General features: G+C 35.9%; 3 protein-coding genes and 2 long non-coding RNA genes across 7 annotated transcripts; 2 read left to right on the top strand and 3 right to left on the bottom strand.

The window, feature by feature from the left end:
* Nucleotides 1-1,470: 1,470 nt before the first annotated feature.
* Nucleotides 1,471-6,208, top strand: LOC147534232 (alpha/beta-Hydrolases superfamily protein). 2 transcript variants are annotated; one of them, XM_086649048.1, is made up of 11 exons: nucleotides 1,471-1,937; nucleotides 2,037-2,223; nucleotides 2,432-2,514; nucleotides 2,867-2,967; nucleotides 3,921-4,016; nucleotides 4,155-4,208; nucleotides 4,373-4,521; nucleotides 4,611-4,728; nucleotides 5,337-5,424; nucleotides 5,677-5,760; nucleotides 5,859-6,208. In XM_086649048.1, exons 1-10 carry the CDS (start codon nucleotides 1,823-1,825, stop codon nucleotides 5,757-5,759), a joined length of 1,074 nt encoding a protein of 357 aa, XP_086505174.1. In that variant the 5' UTR covers nucleotides 1,471-1,822; the 3' UTR covers nucleotide 5,760; nucleotides 5,859-6,208. The 2 variants fall into 2 exon arrangements, with proteins under 2 accessions (XP_086505174.1, XP_086505173.1); XM_086649047.1 differs by having other exon boundaries at nucleotides 1,712-1,937; nucleotides 5,557-5,760.
* LOC147534233 (uncharacterized) lies at nucleotides 3,753-6,921 on the bottom strand. Its single transcript, XR_015227891.1, has 3 exons — nucleotides 6,713-6,921; nucleotides 6,256-6,352; nucleotides 3,753-6,141 (listed from the first exon to the last, which is right to left on the bottom strand). It is a non-coding gene; the product is annotated as an uncharacterized LOC147534233 (long non-coding RNA).
* Nucleotides 6,922-7,528: 607 nt separating this feature from the next.
* LOC147534234 (protein ABIL2-like) lies at nucleotides 7,529-11,283 on the bottom strand. 2 transcript variants are annotated; one of them, XM_086645396.1, is made up of 10 exons: nucleotides 10,913-11,283; nucleotides 10,594-10,701; nucleotides 10,317-10,399; nucleotides 10,063-10,213; nucleotides 9,020-9,119; nucleotides 8,806-8,895; nucleotides 8,657-8,699; nucleotides 8,468-8,538; nucleotides 8,193-8,359; nucleotides 7,529-7,948 (listed from the first exon to the last, which is right to left on the bottom strand). In XM_086645396.1, the coding sequence occupies exons 2-10, from the start codon at nucleotides 10,687-10,689 to the stop codon at nucleotides 7,778-7,780; spliced, it is 972 nt and encodes a 323-aa protein (XP_086501522.1). In that variant the 5' UTR covers nucleotides 10,690-10,701; nucleotides 10,913-11,283; the 3' UTR covers nucleotides 7,529-7,777. The 2 variants fall into 2 exon arrangements, with proteins under 2 accessions (XP_086501522.1, XP_086501523.1); XM_086645397.1 differs by having other exon boundaries at nucleotides 10,313-10,399; nucleotides 10,913-11,208.
* Nucleotides 11,284-12,897: 1,614 nt separating this feature from the next.
* On the top strand, nucleotides 12,898-13,900 carry LOC147534235 (uncharacterized). The gene is made up of 3 exons (XR_015227222.1): nucleotides 12,898-13,005; nucleotides 13,304-13,383; nucleotides 13,616-13,900. It is a non-coding gene; the product is annotated as an uncharacterized LOC147534235 (long non-coding RNA).
* Nucleotides 13,101-16,004, bottom strand: LOC147534236 (Translation elongation factor EF1B/ribosomal protein S6 family protein). Its single transcript, XM_086645398.1, has 3 exons — nucleotides 15,526-16,004; nucleotides 13,996-14,246; nucleotides 13,101-13,369 (listed from the first exon to the last, which is right to left on the bottom strand). Exons 1-2 carry the CDS (start codon nucleotides 15,922-15,924, stop codon nucleotides 14,007-14,009), a joined length of 639 nt encoding a protein of 212 aa, XP_086501524.1. The 5' UTR covers nucleotides 15,925-16,004; the 3' UTR covers nucleotides 13,101-13,369; nucleotides 13,996-14,006.
* Between the last annotated feature and the right edge of the window lie 2,617 nt (nucleotides 16,005-18,621).

An 18,621-nucleotide genomic window follows, 5' to 3' on the forward strand; every position in this document is an offset into this window, starting at 1 on the left:
GATCAAGTTTTGAGTTGTCTTTGATGTGGCATAACGACAGGATCCTAATCGCGATGAAGAGATGTTTGGTTGATTAAGAAACTTCAGAACATTTAACTCACCGTTTTACTTGAAATAAAAATACGAAATAGTTTGTGGGGAAAAGTTTTATAATTGATAAAAGAGTATAGGTCGAGCTAATCGACACTAGTCAATAAAATACTTACAAAAAAAGATGGAGTTCGTTAAATGATGACGATCCTAAAAAGTAGAGAACTAATAAAATGTTGAATTTGAGTATAATATATAGTTTTTTTTTTGTTGAGAAGTATAGTATAATAGTATATAGTTGCTGTCTTGAATTAGTTTAAGTAAAGTCTGATTCTTGCCTTAATAGAGCACCCAAGGCATGACCCAAAAGGTAAAAGTAATTGACTCTAAGACCTTTTATTACTACCAAACCCACTTAGGTACCTTAGAAAAAAAAAAAGTAAAAGTACTACTTCTAAAAGTCAAATCTTCAGACCATAAAAGATGGAGCCTACCAAAAAAATGACTGTGGCACTCATGAAACTTCAAGAACAAAATTAAGTGGTGGCCATTTTTCTAAGGCGATCCATTAAAAAAGTTCAATTTGAGATGAGGAAAACATCAAAGAGACATGGACCCTTGTGGCTACCAGAAAATGTATTATATGGACCTTTCTAAAGTCTAACTAAAAGCCAGAGGATTGGATCAGATTTAGAGTAGTTTGATCATCCATGACGTGTCTCCCCATAAACATGTATTAATCTCCAAATTAGTTTACCTAATAAGATCATTAGTTAATGATTTGGACCCAATCCTATGAGTCAAATAAGCGTGCTAGTAAAATATTCTAGATTATTTGATACATATTCAAGGCGAGAAAACACAGTCTTACATACCCAATTGAACTATTCATTTAAAAAATTAGTTTAAATGAAGTTGTATTCATACAAGGAACTCTAACTTTCTTTTTCAAGAGTTAGGACCAGGAACTCTATTATATGGTTGAATTTCGCACTGCTAAACTGAAAGTAAGACATGATGGTACTTAATCAAGTTAAATTTTAGAATATAGAGGAGTAGTCGCTTAATCGGGTAGACGGGAACTGGTAGGGTAAAAGACGGAGTATTAGTAGCGAAGTACTAAGTAGAACTCTGAGGTGTTAGGACGTCAGAGTGGTGCCAGTCAAGGAACTTGTAAGGGTTAAGTATGCAATCAAGTAATAATAAGAAACATAAAAAGAAAATAATAGTATGAGAATGACTGCTCGAAATACGAAGGGTAGAAGGCTTCCAGAGAGAGCCAAACAAAGTAAAGTATGGGCTTTTAGCTGGAACTCTTTAGCTTGATCTAGTAGTTCATCAATAACAACTTCAATATTCAATACTCCTTGAACCCATCTCCATGGATAGACTTTCCAACAAATAGGCACCACAAAATAAGTTTTAGAGTCCCTAACAACAAAGACACGTTTTGCACGTCTAAAATTAGGAAGAATTACCCTCCTCTTTGTCTTTCTATTAATTAATTGGAACCGAATTCCATTTTCTCATTCACTTTCCCTGTCTTTTCTGTTATGTTTGACCACATTCTCTCTCCAAACACTGCCTACCAACTCCGACCTGGCACCGTTTCTAATCGTTATCCTCCACGTGTCCCTCTCAACCCTTTCCAACTCTTCTATTTATTTGACACTAGTACTCCCATAAACTGTTTTTTTCCTCCCCCTCTCTCTCTCTAAATCACTGACTTTCTCTCTCTAGATTTCTAACTTTCTCTCTCTAGATTTCTAACCTTCTCTCTACAGAAATCAGGATGCCGTTCTGTGACATTAGCAGCAACCAGAATGATGAATGTGGAAGAAAGAATGGAATTAATATTTATTATAGAACTTATGGTCATGGACCTACAAAAGTTCTTCTTATTATTGGTAAAATTGATTCTCTCCCCATGTCTCTCTTTTGATTTAAATTTCAATTGGTTCTTCTGGGATTATTCTATTCAATTTATAATCCAAAATTATGAACAGGTTTAGCAGGAACCCATGATTCTTGGGGTCCCCAGATTAAAGGTCTAACTGGGACTGAAATTCCCATTGATGAAGAAGAAGAAGAACAATATGTTGATGATAACAATGGTGGTGGAATTCAGGTCTGTGCATTTGATAATCGTGGAATGGGTCGAAGTTTCATCCCTACTAAAAAATCAGAATATACGTCAGTCTCTCTTTCTCTCTCTCTCTCTCTCTCTAGAAATTGCTATTTTGATTCATGAATTTTATGGGTTTTGGGAGAAATCCTCTTTTGTTTGTGTTTTTATTGTATAAATTGATTGATTCAAATTGGGGGAATTAGATAAACCCAGAAAAAAATGACCAAACTTTTAGATCTAATACAATATGTGTTTTGATTTTTTGAATTGCAGAACAGCAATCATGGCTAAAGATGCAATTGCTTTAATGGATCATTTGGGTTGGAGAAAAGCTCATGTATTTGGACATTCAATGGGTGAGCTTTGGAACCTCATATCTTTTACCTAAAAACAGAAAGCATCAAACACATTTTCAAAATATAGGATTGTTGTATTCCAATCTTGTCAATGATTTCTGCAATTTGAGGTTTTTCTATTTTTGTAGAGGATTTTTCTTATTTAATGGAGTTTTTTCGATCAATTTTCTCGTTTAGAATGTGATAACCGATTGTTCGTTTTATATTTGTAATTTGTAAGTTTCAATGGCCACCCAAATCCAAAATGGTGATTAATCATACTATATGATTCTATTACAAGTATAAATATGTATCCTTTGGGAGAAACATTAACTGTATTGAAGTTTCAATTGTGTCTGTTTACAATAATCAGGGGGTATGATATCTTGCAAATTGGCAGCAATGGTGCCTGATAGAATATTATCATTGGCTTTACTTAATGCAACTGGTGGTGGGTTCGAATGTTTCCCAAAGGTATTTCTATTATCCTGTTCTTTTATCCTATGCTATCCACTAGTCTTCAGTAATGGATGTCGGCTTAGTTGCAGAGATGCTAATCAAGGAGTCATCGTAATTGACTCCCATTAGTCGTCCATAAAGCATGTCTGAGTGGATATCTATAACACTTCTTCTTACTATGAGATTCGGGTCATTTGTGTTACTGTGTATCACAGCCTGATTTGTGACGAATGCCTAGAAGATGTTCTCTGGTAAATCTTTGAACTAAGGCAAAATCATATTGGAGGGCCAGAAGGAAAATAATGAAAACGAAAAGAGAAGAAAGAAAAACAATGCCCTTCTATAGCATTGCAACCAACTACTCACACAAGGAACGCATCCCAGTTTGATTGAAAAAAAAAACAAGAAGCTATAGAGTTTAAGCTCTAGCTGTATATCTGGGACACTTTCTCAAGCATTTTGGCCCACTGAACGAAAGAAGTCGCTGGTTAATATGTAGGAACTGAAAGGGTTATGATCTATGGAGATTTGCATCAACAAAATCCAAAAAAGTTCAGATATTATCTGTTAATATGCAATGAATTTTTCGACAAATAATGTAGAACATAAGATCTACATAAATTCCTTTTCGTGTTGAGGTTTGTGATATGTCTAAATTGCCTACTACATAATTATAAGGAAAAAAGGAACTCCAGAGTTGCATGTTCTTGATGATAACATGCTTTCCAGACGTTTCTGAAAAACACATACAAGGATGATCATCTTCCAAAAAGAGTCGCCCCTTTGTTAACAAAATAGTAGTAGAAAATCACAATAAAGTAATCGTTGATTAGATGACTGTATTGAAGTGATATTTTAGGAAGAAGACCGAATTCACTGTAAAAATTCTCCAAATGGATTAGTATCTTCGAGTTGATTCCTTGGTTAAGAAAACATCAGATAAAAATTAATTGATTTTTCTTCGGCAGATTGACCGTAAAATGATATCTGTTGCAATCCGTTTCTTGAAAGCAAAAACTCCTGAAGAGAGGGCAGCAGTTGACTTGGACACCCACTACACAAAGGTTAGAAGATTTAGTGTTTGTCACTTCTCTACTAGTTTTCAACTTTTACGGGGAAAAAAAAAGTTTCAGACTTCCGCTGGTATGTACTCAGTTGTGTTGCAAAGAAGAAATCGTGTTGACATCATACTTGATTTTCAGGAATACCTTGACGAATATGATGGACACAACACAAGAAGAGCTATTCTGTATCAAGTAAGAAACTACATTCCTGGTCATCCTACATCTGTTTATTCGTGAAGCAAATAATAAAACATGCTTAACCTACTTCAACTTCTCATCATATTAGCTCTGTGCAATAATAATTTTTCGTTGAGTGCTCGTCTTTCTAACTTGTGATCAAACGAATCTTCTTTCAGCAATATGTGAAAGGTATATCATCAAGTGGAATGCAGTCTAACTATGGCTTTGAGGGTCAAATTAACGCGTGCTGGACACATAAGATGACAGCGAAAGACTTCGAAGCAATTCGGTCAGCCGGATTTCATATTTCAGTCATTCATGGAAGGTTAGTACTCAACAATGGTCTCACCTTATATTCCCACTATCCATAAGATCTTTTCCCTCTAACTGTGAGGTTTCTTTCTCGATGCCTAGGTATGACATAATCGCTCAAGTATATTATGGAAGAAAACTTGCAGAGAAGATGCAGCCTTATGCTCGAATGGTTGATCTCCACGGAGGCCACCTAGTGAGCCATGAAAGGCCTGTAGAGGTATTTATTTTCTTTTCAATGTACCCAGTCTCTGATTAAGTATGTAATCTATCAAATAGCATTGCAATTCAATGTATCTGAGACACACAAGTGAGTCCTTCTGGATGCTCCCGAAAGTTCGTTTTCTTGAATGTGTAAAATACTTCGCTACCAAGAAAATGCACCTAGAAAGGCAGGGGACTCAAGGGGGCGGAAGTAGGAACTTTTGGAGAGTGGCTAGTTTTTCTAGGCTAGACTAAGGGATGGCCGGCCCAGGTTATTTAGTATAAACCTGAAAACATTTGCCTTAATCAGATTCCTATAGAGGGAATCAACGAATGTGTACTAACAGTTCCACAAATATATAAACCCCCTTTACTTGAGAGATTCGAAGGTAAGAGTTGGATTTACTTATCACCGATGAAAAAAATGAAGAGGACTTTTTAACACAAAAACACCCATTTGAGTCCCTTTCAGTTCTTGTTTTAGGTTCCATTAAGAAGGCTGAAGACGTCCTTAGCATTTCGGCTACCTAAACTGATTTGAGACCATCATTTTGCTTCTCTTACTCCTATAGGCAACCAAACTACATTTTTAGCCAATTACAATCCGACTGGTTAAACTTTCAGGTAAATCAAGCTCTCCTTGAGCTGATAAAGGCTTCAGAGATGAATTTGAATCCAGAGAGTTGGTCAAATTTGCACGATAAAGGCACTGGTACGTAAACCCACTAATTATTTTTTCCTCTTTTTACATTCTGTGTGGGTGGGTTCGTGGCTCAGATTTATTGTTATAAATCTTTTCGTTTATCGAAGTGCCGTGATGTTAATATGGAGTAAATTGTCTCAGGGTCAGAATTGATGGGGATACAGATAATGCTAAGCAGAAGGAAAATAGAGTGTCGAAACACTTTAGTTTTCATGTTTGACATGCTAAGTAAGCTAAAAATTAGCTTTTTATACTTAATAGGTCTCTTTGTAATGGCGTTTGAACACGGACGAAGAGTTTTTAGAAGTTTAAGACCAGCAAGAGTCGAAGCCATCACTTCATAAGGTAAAACAAAAAACATACTTTCTTGCGTATAAATCCTTCTCTATGCCCAGACGGCTGAACATTTATACCGCAATCTTATACTTTTCTTTCGTTTGCAGGACGTTTTTCTCGTCGTCTCTTTAATATGGTGGCACTTTCTGCACTTAAAATATAATCGAACTGCAGAGAGAAAAACTATACTATACAGCTTGAAACAAGATAAGAGGATCATATTTCAACCGGTTGAGATTTAACTGATGGGATTTTAACCAAGAACAGATCATTGGGATGAATACCTCAATCCTGATATGCCAAAGGTTGCCGGCCTGCCTGGAGGCGATACTTTGTTCTTGCTTGCTTGTAGGGGGCGCGAAAATAATCCCCTTGAACGTTAAAACCTGTCTGTAATTATATAACTGTGTTGTACTTTTTATATATCTCGGAATAAAGAAAAACTTCAAAATTTTCAGTACTATAGCAATTAATTCTAGAAGAGCAATGAGCAGAAGGACTAACTCAGTTATACTCAAAAGTTTGAGTTGATATTGTGATGCCTGTCACTTGGACGATTTCATGAGTCCTGGTTGTTCCCTTTTGTCTGGCACTTCTTTCTCTGTCATTATTACATGAATATATGACTACATGAGTTAAATAAACGCTATAACTGGCATCATTTAAAAGGTACGTAAGGTTTGATCCAAGGATCTCATGGGCTTAATAGCAGTCGGCTAACTCTGTAAATCATGATATGAAGTAATCGTCCAGCTTAGTAATCAACTGATCCGAGTCTACCCGAAGGATTCAGAAACGGTACATATACACGTACATCATGACAAAAAATAATCTAGTAAAGAAACAACATCAAAATTACAATATGGTTGGTTTAAACTAAAAAAGAACAATATGTGGGCATGTATCTTATTTGTAGGAGAGAGAGAGAGAGAGAGAGAGAGAGAGAGAGAGAGAGACTTGCCTTGTTATCATGTACTGCTATGGCCTATTGGCTTCTGAAATTGGAGGTTCAGAAGAGCAAAATGCAAGAAAGAAGCTTTACGGACAATTCTTGTGTTCTAAGAGAGAGAGAGAGAGATAAAGAAAGAGAGATTTAGAGAGAGAGTGAAAGAGGGTCTTTCATTTGATTTTCATAGATGATTGGGGGGTTGGGGTAATATGCCATGGAATATACTACCATAATACCAAAATCCTATTTTGGATCAACAAGTAACTAAACTTAGTATTTCATCAAAAAAAAGTAACTAAACTTAGCAAGACCCCATAAGTGGGTGTTCTGATTGATGGGTGTTTTGGTCATTTACTCCTCATAGAGAATAACTTGACTTTCTAAACAAAGGGCCCTGGGGAGAAAGTTACAACATTTTTTTTTCTTTTTTTCTTGTTGAAATGTTTTTGTTGTTGTTGTTAAAGTCCTAAAGGTTTAGAAGTTAAAAACTGAAAATGTGCAAGTGTTCAAGATGCCATGGTAGTGTGTTTTTTTTTTTGACAAGGCAAATAAAAGATCTAGCTGAAGGTCTAAATATTTTGTGAGATTGGTTTTGTAATATTTGTTTTGTCGGACTTGTTTGAATCGCTGATCTAGATTGTTTTTGGATCAATTAACTCGACTCAATCACTGATCTAGATTGGTTTTGCATCAATTGACTCAAACAGTTCAGATCCAAACGAATTAGATTCAATCACCGAGGAAAACAAACACCACTATAGACACTCTTTCTTTTTCTTTTAAATAAAGAATATGATAGTGAAAGATTAATGATATAAAGATACGCAATTCCAATAATATTAACCAATTTACCATATATTTCAATGTCAAGATACATTTGAATCAAAGAAAATAAAAAGATTCTTCAAGATGATTCTGTACTCGAAAACAACTAGTAATTGGTATTAACAAATAAGATTTTCAAAAACTTTGATGTTACCTAGCTTATCTTCTTCTTAATATCTTCTCTTTTACTTCGTTTTTATCTTGCTGTGTCCTCTTTTCCCGGAAGCAGTAAGATTTCAAACCTGATCTTGCTCAATATGAATCCAAGAAAGTGTACAGAGCCTCATCCTTTTTCGACTTTTGACGACTAAGCAACGCTTTGAGGAAGCTTTTACTCTTTCTTGGTTGTCTTTCTACATCCTTCCTATTGTCCCATTCCGTGTCTAGTTGTATAGAAGCTGATCTCCGGCCATCCACAGAGTTCTGCATAAAGATATTAAAAATCTCAGGCGTATTCCAACCAATGTTCAATGGGATTAGAGTTTTGAACAGATCTCCACTTTTACAAGGACGGTGTACATGACAAGAGATGTTCCCGAAACAGTAATAATTTGGTTCATTCAAGTCCATAGACATATTCTAGTCCCAGCCGAAGTAAATATGTAACGAGTTCGCTGCAATTTAGTATATGACGAATGTAACGATGTCTTTCCTCATTCTAACTTACCCGGTGTCTTACATTTGAAGAGCTTGGAGTGATCGGTCTACTTGAGATAGGAGAAGTCGACCTACTTGAGAGAGATACGGAGCGTAGGAGTGGAAATCTCGCACGACTTGGTGATACTGTTCGTTTCTCTGGGATAGTTCGTTCTCCACCAGACATCATTTGTTTCTCTATTTGTTTTATACGTATCATTAGAACATGAAAGATAGTGTTAAAACAAGACATGGATCATAACTTACACAAACTGAGTACGATAAAGAGTATGTTGGAGAAGCTACCTGTGAAGGAGATAACTCCAATTCGGTGTTGTGTCGAACGTTGTGGAGAAGGCGATCTTGAACGTCCTTTACTGAGAAAAGAAATGAAACCGAAACCCATTACCTTTCAAGATTTAAAGAACCAAGAAGTGTATAAAAGATTAACTTTTTGTAATCTCCCACGATATAACATTGAAGATTGACATTTACCTGGTTGTTGATGATGGGGTCTTTCCTATTGTCGATGGAACATCTTCAAAGACAAAAATCGCATTATATAATGATCAAATTAGAGATATATACTTTAATTGCATATGTAAACAAGTTTACAAACATTTAGTAGTGAATATATATAGTACCATTATTGAACTTATGGTAGTTGTCATCATCTAGGCTGCACGAATAGTTTGCCGATAGAGCACCGTCTGGGATTTGATTTGTCTCGTCAACTGAGTAACATTTTTGAGAAATCAGAAAAAGGGAAAATAAAATATAAAAAAATAATGATAATAAACGATAACATGTCTATGTAACTATTTTGATAATTAAAAAGAAAAGAGTAGAGAAGATTGCCTGATAAGAGGTACCGCTTATGGTGCTTTGGAGTTGTAATTGTTAACGACTGCTGAGAAAGGCCCTCATGGTCTATATACTCTTGACATGTCCTCAATCTCTAAAAAGACCCCAGAAGTGAGTAAAAGATTAAGATATGTGCCATAAAGGTTCTAGGTATGTTGGGATGATCCCACATTAGGTGTCAAAGGGACAGGTCATAAACTAATTAGGGGGGGGGGGGGGGGGGGGGGGGGTCCGAACCGCCTCACCTCTTGAGCTAGCTTTTGGGGTGCGTCAGACCCCATGCCATCCAACAAGTATCAGCCCAATAGTCTATTGAAGTTAAATTAACGTGTGAGGGGAAGATTGTTCAGATAATCCGACATCGGTTGGAGGTGGTAAGTTTTCAAGTGGGGAAAAGGCCTCATGTCTGGAGATAGCTTTTGGGGTACGGGCCCGAGGACCAACACCACCCAACAATTATAGGAGATTGTCTGTGTTTTCTATTTTGTAGAGCTAGAAGTCACATAGTAGAGCTTTTTCTGTCTAGGTTCTAATGTGACTCAACTAGGCTCTCTAATATATAATTCTCTCGTATATTAAGGTATGAAAATAAAGCTTTTGTCGGTCTCGTATTTTGCACGAGAGAGTAATGGAAATCTGCTATTCCAAATGCTTCCTTCATCGCCATATAACTAACTCGCTATAAATAATAAAACACTCTAATCTTCACATTTATTCGTATTCTTATATTTCCTAAGTTAACAGTTTATGACATTCAAATCATTCCACCACCCTTTACGCTCGATCTCTCACTAGTTACCGCAGATAATCTCAAATTTCCATTCACTTTTTTTCGGTTCTAAAAGACTTCATCTCGAGGATATTATGAAATGTTAATGCATTTCTCGTCAAACTGAAGTCAGTAGTCGATAAAAGATCAAGCTCAACCTTGATTATTTTCTTTCATCTTACATTCAACAAATTTATACGTAACCAATCTCAATAGAGGATGAAGGTTCTATTCAATGACCAAAGCAGTATAAGCTACCGAAAATTACCTGTTCGATGCAAGAAACACGAAGCTCAGTTCCTGAGACTTCATTGACCCTTTCATCCACCATTTCATCAACCTTAAATGTGACACAACTTAAATGATCCACAGTATTCACTAGAGCTCTAATTGCATAATCTTTCAAAGTATCCACCACTCTAACAAGAAAAAGAGAAACAAATTTTGTCAATTGGGAATTTCTTACAGCTTAACTGAAACCCTAAAAATCTAATTGAATGAAATAGAAGCAAACTAACCCACATTTGTTTCTGGTCATCATTGGTATAAGATAATTCAAAACTATCTGCTGCTGAGTATAACTGTGACCTCAAATTCTTCAATTCCTGAAAACTCATTGTTATAAAATAAAAATGAAATTTCACACCCATTTCAGTAATTTGTATTTTAGAACCCATTTCATTAAATCAATCAAACTCACTAAAACTGCTTTTTCTTGGTACCCATTTTAGTATGAAAGAAAAAAATCAACTAAATAACAGCAACCCATTTCTGTATTCATGGAGGGTTGAGAATGTACCTTGAGACTGTCAGAGAAGAGAAGAGTTTGTTCCATGAAGAGTTCATCATATTGAGATGATTCATCAAAATCAGAAAGTGAAGAAGATGAAGACATTGTTACCTTCTTCTGAAACAGAGAAAAACCCATTCACATTAAAAACCTAACTTTTTGGACTTTTTAAATAACATTTTAGATTAAAAACTGATAGAATAAACACAAAATACAAATACCCATTTCTTATTAATCATCATTAACACAACAGAAGACAAAATAACCCTCTATAGAGAGGTTAGCCCACAAATGAAAAGCCAATGAAGGTAGAAGTTTAAAGCCTAACCTAGTTTCCCTCCTTGGGTTTTGGTGAATCTACAGTAACCTGAACCAACCAGTCAAGATTCACTCTTTAGAAGTAAAGAATGACAGATGAATGTTCATTAGAGAGAGAGAGAGTATAGGGACTTCAGTAGTTAACTTGGTTGGGTAGAGAGAGAGAGAGAGGGGGGAGAATGTGGGTATGGGTGATGAAGAGTTATATTGAAGTTGAAGGCAAGGTTTGCTTTTACAGAGAGAGAGATTGGGTTGGGACAAGGAGAGTGAGCAACTCAAGTAGTGAACCCCAAAGCCTCACATCTTGAATCTTCATCAAAATTGGGTCCCTTATAGTTTGTTTCCACAAAAAACAAGACAATAGTATGCAAGTTCCATCCTAAAACCCCACATCTCCCTCTTCTTTATTTGAAGGATTTGGGTAAGAATACTATCCAATGATTTCTTTTCTAAATTATATAGGCGAGCGCTTTGGGGAAAGCTAAATAATTTTCGGAGTGTGAAGACTTGGTCAAAAAGTGGTCAATTTTGTTTGACGATTTTATTTAGAGGGAAAGCAAAATACTTCTCCACCTCAGCTCTTTATCTTCTCCGATTAGGTCGCCGGCCGGAAAATTTTCCGGGCGGCGACCATGTTTTTTTCACTCTCTTTCTCTCTCTAAAACTCCGGCGAAGGGATACCCCTTCGCCGGAGTTTCTAGAGAGAGAGTGAAATTTTTTTTTTTTTTTATGGTCGCCGACCGGAAAATTTTCCGGCCGGCGACCTAATCGGAGAAGACAAAGAGGTGAGGTGGAGTGTTTTTTTTTATTTCCCCGGAAAATTTCTAAAATTCTACATATTCTCTTTAAAATTTCACACGCCGGAAACTATCTAGCTTTCCCCAAAGCACTGCCCATTATATACTCCAGTTCCATACACTTTTGGGAAGTTTTATAGGGCCTCCCCAGTTTTGTTAAAAGGCCTCCCCATGAACCATTTCGCTTGGTAAATTATCATTGAGGGGGGCCTTTTAACAAAAATGAGGGGGCCCTATAAAATCTCCCAATACCGTGAAACTTTCTCTATTTGATTTTTGGATTAGTAAAAGTTTTGCCCAATATTTTACAAAATGCATTGCCATATTTGATTTTCAAATCCCACAAAAGAAGAAAATAGAGTTGGGATTTCAAAACCCAAGAGGTTACAAGTTCTATATTTGGCGACCGACAAAACATCATTCTATGCTATTGTTAGATGAAAATAAAGTTCGAAGTAGTTATCTTTGTTGGGCTTACTGTTAGTGCTATATGTGAGTTTCATGGAAGTTCACGGGCTTACTCCATCGTCTGTCCGATGTATCTTTGGCATTAGTTGTAAACCATTCTCATGTTGCCTTCAAAAAATCTACCAAAAGGATAGGTGAGTGCACTTGAGAATATATAGATTTATATCTTTTCAAATTGTCACATGTACAACTTTTTGAAAAGTCGAATTAGTATAAAAGAATGAGAAGTGTCATGGGTACACAAAATTTTTACTCGCCCCACACGGATAATGACTATACTTTTACAAGTTTTGGTATGTTATTAAAGTAAACACGTTAAAAAAAACTCATCTTCATCTTCTTCACCACCACCACTTATCATCTCTGACCAGTCTCTATCATCTCTCTATCATCTCTCATCTTCCTGACCCTCTATCTCTCTCTCATTACCACCACCGTCTTAACTCATCTTCATCTTCTTCACCACCACCACTTATCATCTCTGACCAGTCTCTATCATCTCTCTATCATCTCTCATCTTCCTGACCCTCTATCTCTCTCTCATTACCACCACCGTCTCAGACCACCACCATCTCTCTCAAATCCTTGGATTTCAGTGAACCGTCGATGGATGCAAGGATTTCACTCGAAACACATGGTGCCCATATAACTTCAGAGCCCATATCACGAGGACCCGGGCCAGCCCATCAAAATTACTAGTTTGTAATCTTAAGAGAAAACAAATAATGAAAGAACTCAAAAGTTCTACCTCTAGAGAAAGAAAGTAAAATGGAAAGATTGAAAAAATATTTAGCAAATGAGCCTGATGTTGCAGCTTCATGCCTCCTCACAGGCGTTGGTAATTTATACATCTCTCTCTCTCCAATTATTTCTTGATCTTATATTCTTCATTTGTTAGATCAATTAATCTCTTCAACTATAATAACATCAATATTAGAAACTTACCTCTAGATTGGATTAGATTGTAAAAAGATAATCTTCAATTCTGCCTATGAATTGCACTTCGAAATTAAAATGAACATCAGATCTGAAAATAAATGTCTCAAATTTAAAGATCTAGTTATCAAAATACACGAATTAGGTTCAGATGACATAACTAATATAGTATCTGAAATCTGTGGTTGATTTAATCTCAGGACTTTTTCTTCCTACTGTGGTGAGACCCATAATGTACCCTCAAACCTCCAAGAAGATCTACCAACCTGCATTAGCTCATGTAAGTACAAACTTTTTCGATTTCTATTTGGTCTTCTCTGCTAATAACTCATTGTGATTTTTTCGTAAACAACATATCAATATGAGACAAGTTTAGATTCATTACGACGACCCTTTTATGTGTATGAAAGTGTAACAGGAGTGTCAACCCATAATAAATTGGTCTTTCGATATGCTTTTCTATAACACTAGGTTGATGAAGAAACTCATATTAATTAGACATTCATTTGCAGATTGTTGCAGGTGCTACTGGTAAGAAAAAGCGGGATTAATTCATCTGTGATGGCCAGAATGGGTCATCCAGTATAACAGTATGTACATATACAATATCTATTTAGGATCGTCTTTCAACGATACTTCGACTTATAGATCGTTGATGTAATAATAAGCCTTATTTGTCCGCTTAGTTTCTTAATTTGTAAGTGAATAACTAGAGTGGACATGATTTTTGTTTTCGGTGGCCTTAGTAAGGCCTGGAATGAATCTTTAAGGCATAACAAAAGCTTGAGATTATCATAGTTTATGTGTTTCAAATAAACGAACACCTTACTCTCATAAACAAATAAGAAATTCACAACATCAAAATCGAATTAAATATTTTAAACAAACTTACAAGATTTCTTTCTAGTACTTCCTCTTCCTTATCTTGAAACTGCTTGATCGAATAACATCATCGTCCTTGATGAGTCGAGCTTCAAGAGCGGTAATGGATTCGGGTTTGGTAAAATAGGTGAAGAGAAGGTAGATGCCATCTAAGTAGGTGTTAGTTTCACCTGCTTTATTCTTCTTCTTGATGCTGTAAGCAAGTGGGATAACTCCTCTGTTAAACACCTCGATGTACATTCCACCACCAGCAACGATCAACTGCAAAAGAGTATTACCCGTAAGTGTCATCAGATAAGATTATATGCAAACAAGTTAAAATGAACAAACAGGTCGAAGAAGAGTGACTTAGCCAAAGTAGAGTAATGACTTATGAGAAGAGTACAATGTTCGGACACTCACAAAAACATTAGCTTCTCACTTGAAATAAGCAAGTCATCAGTTAGACGAGTTTCGTTTCATGTGCATACAAATGATAAAACTACTATAAAGATATCTGTGTTTTCTTTTCTTTTTCGTACTTGTTGACCTACACATACATATTTGTCTCCTTAATGTATTTGCCTTGTGATTATCTATAGAATTTTCGAGAGAGAGCCTTTGAAAGTTTTTAGTACTAAAAAGCAGTATGGTGGAAAGTTGTGGCAACAAAAGGAATCGAATCCACTAATTGTGAAAAATTTATGTTGCATAATACACAACATGATTGAATAGTATGCAGAATGTTCAATCATCATATAGGGATAAAAAGTTACATTGATCAGGAGTAATCAACACAAATCTGAAAATCATTATCACATAAGTACATAGCATAATGCGAACACAATACGGAAGTGGATCTGCCACAATGTCGTTCGAGAAAGAAAAGAATCGGTCTTAGAGTTAACATCAAGCATTAGTAATAGCCGAATAGGGCTAGTCTGTTCTAGGATTATAGATCATAGTTATCCTGTTCAAAGTTTTAGCTAAATCTAAATATCGACGGAAGTTTACTTATTTGGCAGCAATCCCTCATAGAATTTTGCATGGCTTTTCGCTTTTCAAAGCACTACAACTAAACTAGAAGTAGGATAGAAATCGATGTCACGTTCGTTTCTCACACAAAAGTAGCCGCCCAGGCCAACTAGCCCAGTTTCACGCAGTACAAGGTTTTTCCTTGGAATGGGTCTGTCGGCCAGGCTTCCCCACTTGACCAATCTAAGCACGAAATTGACCCAAATTATAGCAAATACAATACGTAGACAAGATAATACTTGCTAACCTAAGTTTGAAGGTCTTCTTTAGCAATGTGGGACTAAGTGTTTTGCACATAAACATCACTTTCATCATAACTACTACACTGAATCACAATGATAAGAGAAGACTTAGAAAATGAACAAATCCACCCTCACAATTCTTCTGAACTTGTTCCAGTCCCACTTAAGATTAGGGTTTTCTAGTACAAATAAACAAATTTTCTTACTGATTTTTATTAGAAATAACAACTCAAAAGGGGGGAAATAAAAAAAAAAATTGAGAGAATTTGAGTAATTGATTATACCTCTTCATACTTTTGGGTAAGAGTTAAACGTTCATCTTCAGACATATCAGGTCTTAAAACAATCATGGTTTCATACTGACGTAATCCTGGTGGACACTGGGGTTCTTCCTTTTCTTCGGCAGCTGCAATGGCTGAACCAGATGGGGGCTCATCTTCTCCAACTCCACCTTCAAAAAATGAACCTGAGAAATCTAGGGTTAGGGCTTTTACTGAAAAGTTTTGATTCATTCTCATTTGGGTTTTTTGGGTTTTGAGGAAAATAGGACAAGATTTGAGAAGTGGGGAGGCAAAGATTGAGGACGAAGAAGAGAGAGAAAGAGAGTTAGAGTTGGAAGAAGAGATGTGCTTGAGAGAGAAAGAAGAGGAAGTGAGAGTGGAAGTTAATGAAGAGGACGCCATTGTTGGTTGAATTGAGAAAATGAAAGAAACTCTCCCACTGAAATTCAGATGACCTTTTAGTCTGGGGATAACTGACCGGATAAGGCGTCTTAAAATTTGTTGGGGGCGTCTATAGGCGCCTCTCAAAATTACTATAGGAACCTAGGAGGCGCCTCCCGAGCCCCTCCTCTTAGAAGGTGTTTGATTTTTTTAGCACTTATAAGTGCTACTAAGTGATTATCACTTAGTAAGTGATATCGCTTGTAAATGATATGGCGTTTGTTTTCTATCACTTCTAAGTGCTTGATTTTTGTTCTTATATTAATTCTAAATGTCATAAAAATGAGAAATTGTCTATTTTGACCTTAAAGTATTTACATATTAGAAATGGTGATTGTATATACCATTTTTCGTGACCTATTATTACTTCATAACTACCAAGGTCCACCGCCCAAATAATTATTTTTTTATATTTCAAGTTTTTATTATTTCTATATTATTTCAAGTTGTAATTATTTTAAGTTTCAATTGTTTTTCTAGTTGTTAATTTATATTGATTGCAATTACAAAGAGAAATCAATTTAAGTCATCCAAAATTTTTCTGCCATTACCAAAATCGGTGGTCTCTCAAATCTCAAATCGTAATTCAAAAGAAGGTACATTTACTAAACAAATCGTACTTTTTCTGAGATTCCTTGATTTTGTTCAATGAAAAAGAAATCGTTCAGAAGTTTAACACATAATCCATTATAAATGATTTTAGAAATTTGAAATAGCGACAGGTTCTATTTTAATACATTAAAGAGAAAAAAAATATCAGTTGTAGTAGTAATATATTATTATTATTTTTATTTGTGATTAATCTTTATGACTTAATTGGTATTTTTAAGTGGTAATTTTGAATGGAGTTGATATTTTTTAAGTGCTAGTTTTGAATGGAATAGAATTGATATTTGTGTTTAATCTCTGTGACTTATTTGTGTATAAATTTCTCAAATTTGTTTATGACTAGAATAGTTCGACACTTCCCCAACAAAAATTTTGGTTCCGTCCCTGTATACAATTGGGTGTAGATTTGATTATTTTATTTAGCAAATACAACAAATTTGAACAATTAATTTATGAACCATAATAACAAACTTTTGTTCTTGCTTGTCATACAAAACATTTAATTTTTTGGGTTATTTCCCTAATGGCCCCCAACTTTGTGACCAGCTTCCCGCCTGGCCCCCTACTTTACGAGAAATACCCATATGGCCCCCTATTACCGTTAACTTTAACTTTCCGTCACTCTCTCTCCTCCATCTCTTTTTCTCTCTCTGCCATGTCACGCCACCTCATCTGTTAGGCCACTTCATCACCTTCTCCGTCAACGTCTTGTGTAATTTCTACGAGATTAACAGATTCTTCATCTGCATCCGCCAATAAGAAAAATCGTTTTTCCCATTGAACTTCTCTATCTCATATTTCCCTGCTTTGACCGTACCACTTCTCGATCTCATCTTCTCTTCGTTCAATCTCAACAAGGCTCTGTTACCAATTGTTATAACTAAAAGTCGCGAAAGCTATCAAACCTATCCTAGAAATTGATCTGATCCTGAAAATTAATCGAAAAGCTAAGCCAAATCTAAATATGCAAACAGAATTTAACGAGGTTCAGCTTTAAAGCCTACGTCCTCGGGCGAACAAGAAATCTTTATTGAAGGATAGATGAAAAATTTCTCTCACTCTTGCTCTCTCTCTAGCTCTCTAAAGAAGAGTTGTTGTTGCTTGTGTTGGTTGTTTTTTGTGATTTACATTGGCACTCAAACCCCCCTATTTATAATAATATAAGCCGGTGGCATCACTCCTCAATTGGAAACCAATTCCAATTTAGAATTGGAAACCGCCACAATCAGTGATGCCTAAACCGCCTATGCTTAAACCGCCACTAGCAATTTGGAAACAACCCAAGAATGGAAACTGCCTCTTACAATCTATAATGGAACCACTATCACAAGCTTCATGGCATACGATCAGTTGGAGAAGTTACTAAAGCGACCTCTTCCTCGCCCCATCTTCTTTTGTTGCTGCTGCATGGCTCGATGATGTCGGTAGTTTTTCTTAGATTACCCTGTCCTGTTGATTGTTTGCAAACAGGGAGTCCAGTCTGGTATCCCCGCTTTGTCTGCTGAATCTGATGTTGCTGCTGCACCAACATCACCCAAAAATCATCACTTCTAGACATATCTTTCACACCCTATCTATAACTTAAAGAGGACTCAAAATGATTTTAAACCAACATTAACAGAAGAAAAGCCAACACCCAGACCTTATAGTCGCTTCACCAACTACAGAACACCAGTAAATTCACAAGTCTCTTCAAAATTGACTGTATATTCTTTCGAGAAATGCTTCTTACCCCTATAGTCTTACTCGGAGTTTGACTCAGAAGTTGATTTGCCACCTTTCTGGCCACATACTTCCGTTTATCTAAATTGGATTAGATTGTAAAAAGATAATCTTGAATTCTGCCTAAGAATTGCACTTCGAAATTAAAATGAACATCAGATCTGAAAATAAATATCTCAAATTTAAAGATCTTAGTTATCAAATACACGAATTAGGTTCAAATGACATAACTAATATAGTATCTGAAATCTGTGGTTGATTTAATCTCAGGACTTTTTCTTCCTACTATGGTGAGAACCATAATGTACCCTCAAACCTCCAAGAAAA

This window comes from Eschscholzia californica, unplaced genomic scaffold (assembly GCF_041429995.1).
Source record: "Eschscholzia californica isolate CP2 unplaced genomic scaffold, dmEscCali1.0.p SCAF_6, whole genome shotgun sequence".
NCBI lineage: Eukaryota > Viridiplantae > Streptophyta > Magnoliopsida > Ranunculales > Papaveraceae > Eschscholzia > Eschscholzia californica.

Excerpts from the sequence above, each read along its gene's own strand:
- LOC147534232 (XM_086649047.1), top strand. The coding sequence starts at position 1,823 with ATGCCGTTCTGTGACATTAGCAGCAACCAGAATGATGAATGTGGAAGA. Across the intron at positions 1,938-2,036 it reads AAAAGTTCTTCTTATTATTG|GTTTAGCAGGAACCCATGAT; the intron begins GTAAAATTGATT and ends AATTATGAACAG. Across the intron at positions 2,224-2,431 it reads ACTAAAAAATCAGAATATAC|AACAGCAATCATGGCTAAAG; the intron begins GTCAGTCTCTCT and ends TTTGAATTGCAG.
- LOC147534234 (XM_086645396.1), bottom strand. The coding sequence starts at position 10,689 with ATGTCTTCATCTTCTTCACTTTCTGATTTTGATGAATCATCTCAATAT. Across the intron at positions 9,120-10,062 it reads GTGTTTCTTGCATCGAACAG|AGATTGAGGACATGTCAAGA; the intron begins GTAATTTTCGGT and ends GGGTCTTTTTAG. Across the intron at positions 8,539-8,656 it reads ACCCCATCATCAACAACCAG|TAAAGGACGTTCAAGATCGC; the intron begins GTAAATGTCAAT and ends TTCTTTTCTCAG.
- LOC147534236 (XM_086645398.1), bottom strand. The coding sequence starts at position 15,924 with ATGGCGTCCTCTTCATTAACTTCCACTCTCACTTCCTCTTCTTTCTCT. Across the intron at positions 14,247-15,525 it reads TTACCCAAAAGTATGAAGAG|TTGATCGTTGCTGGTGGTGG; the intron begins GTATAATCAATT and ends ACTCTTTTGCAG.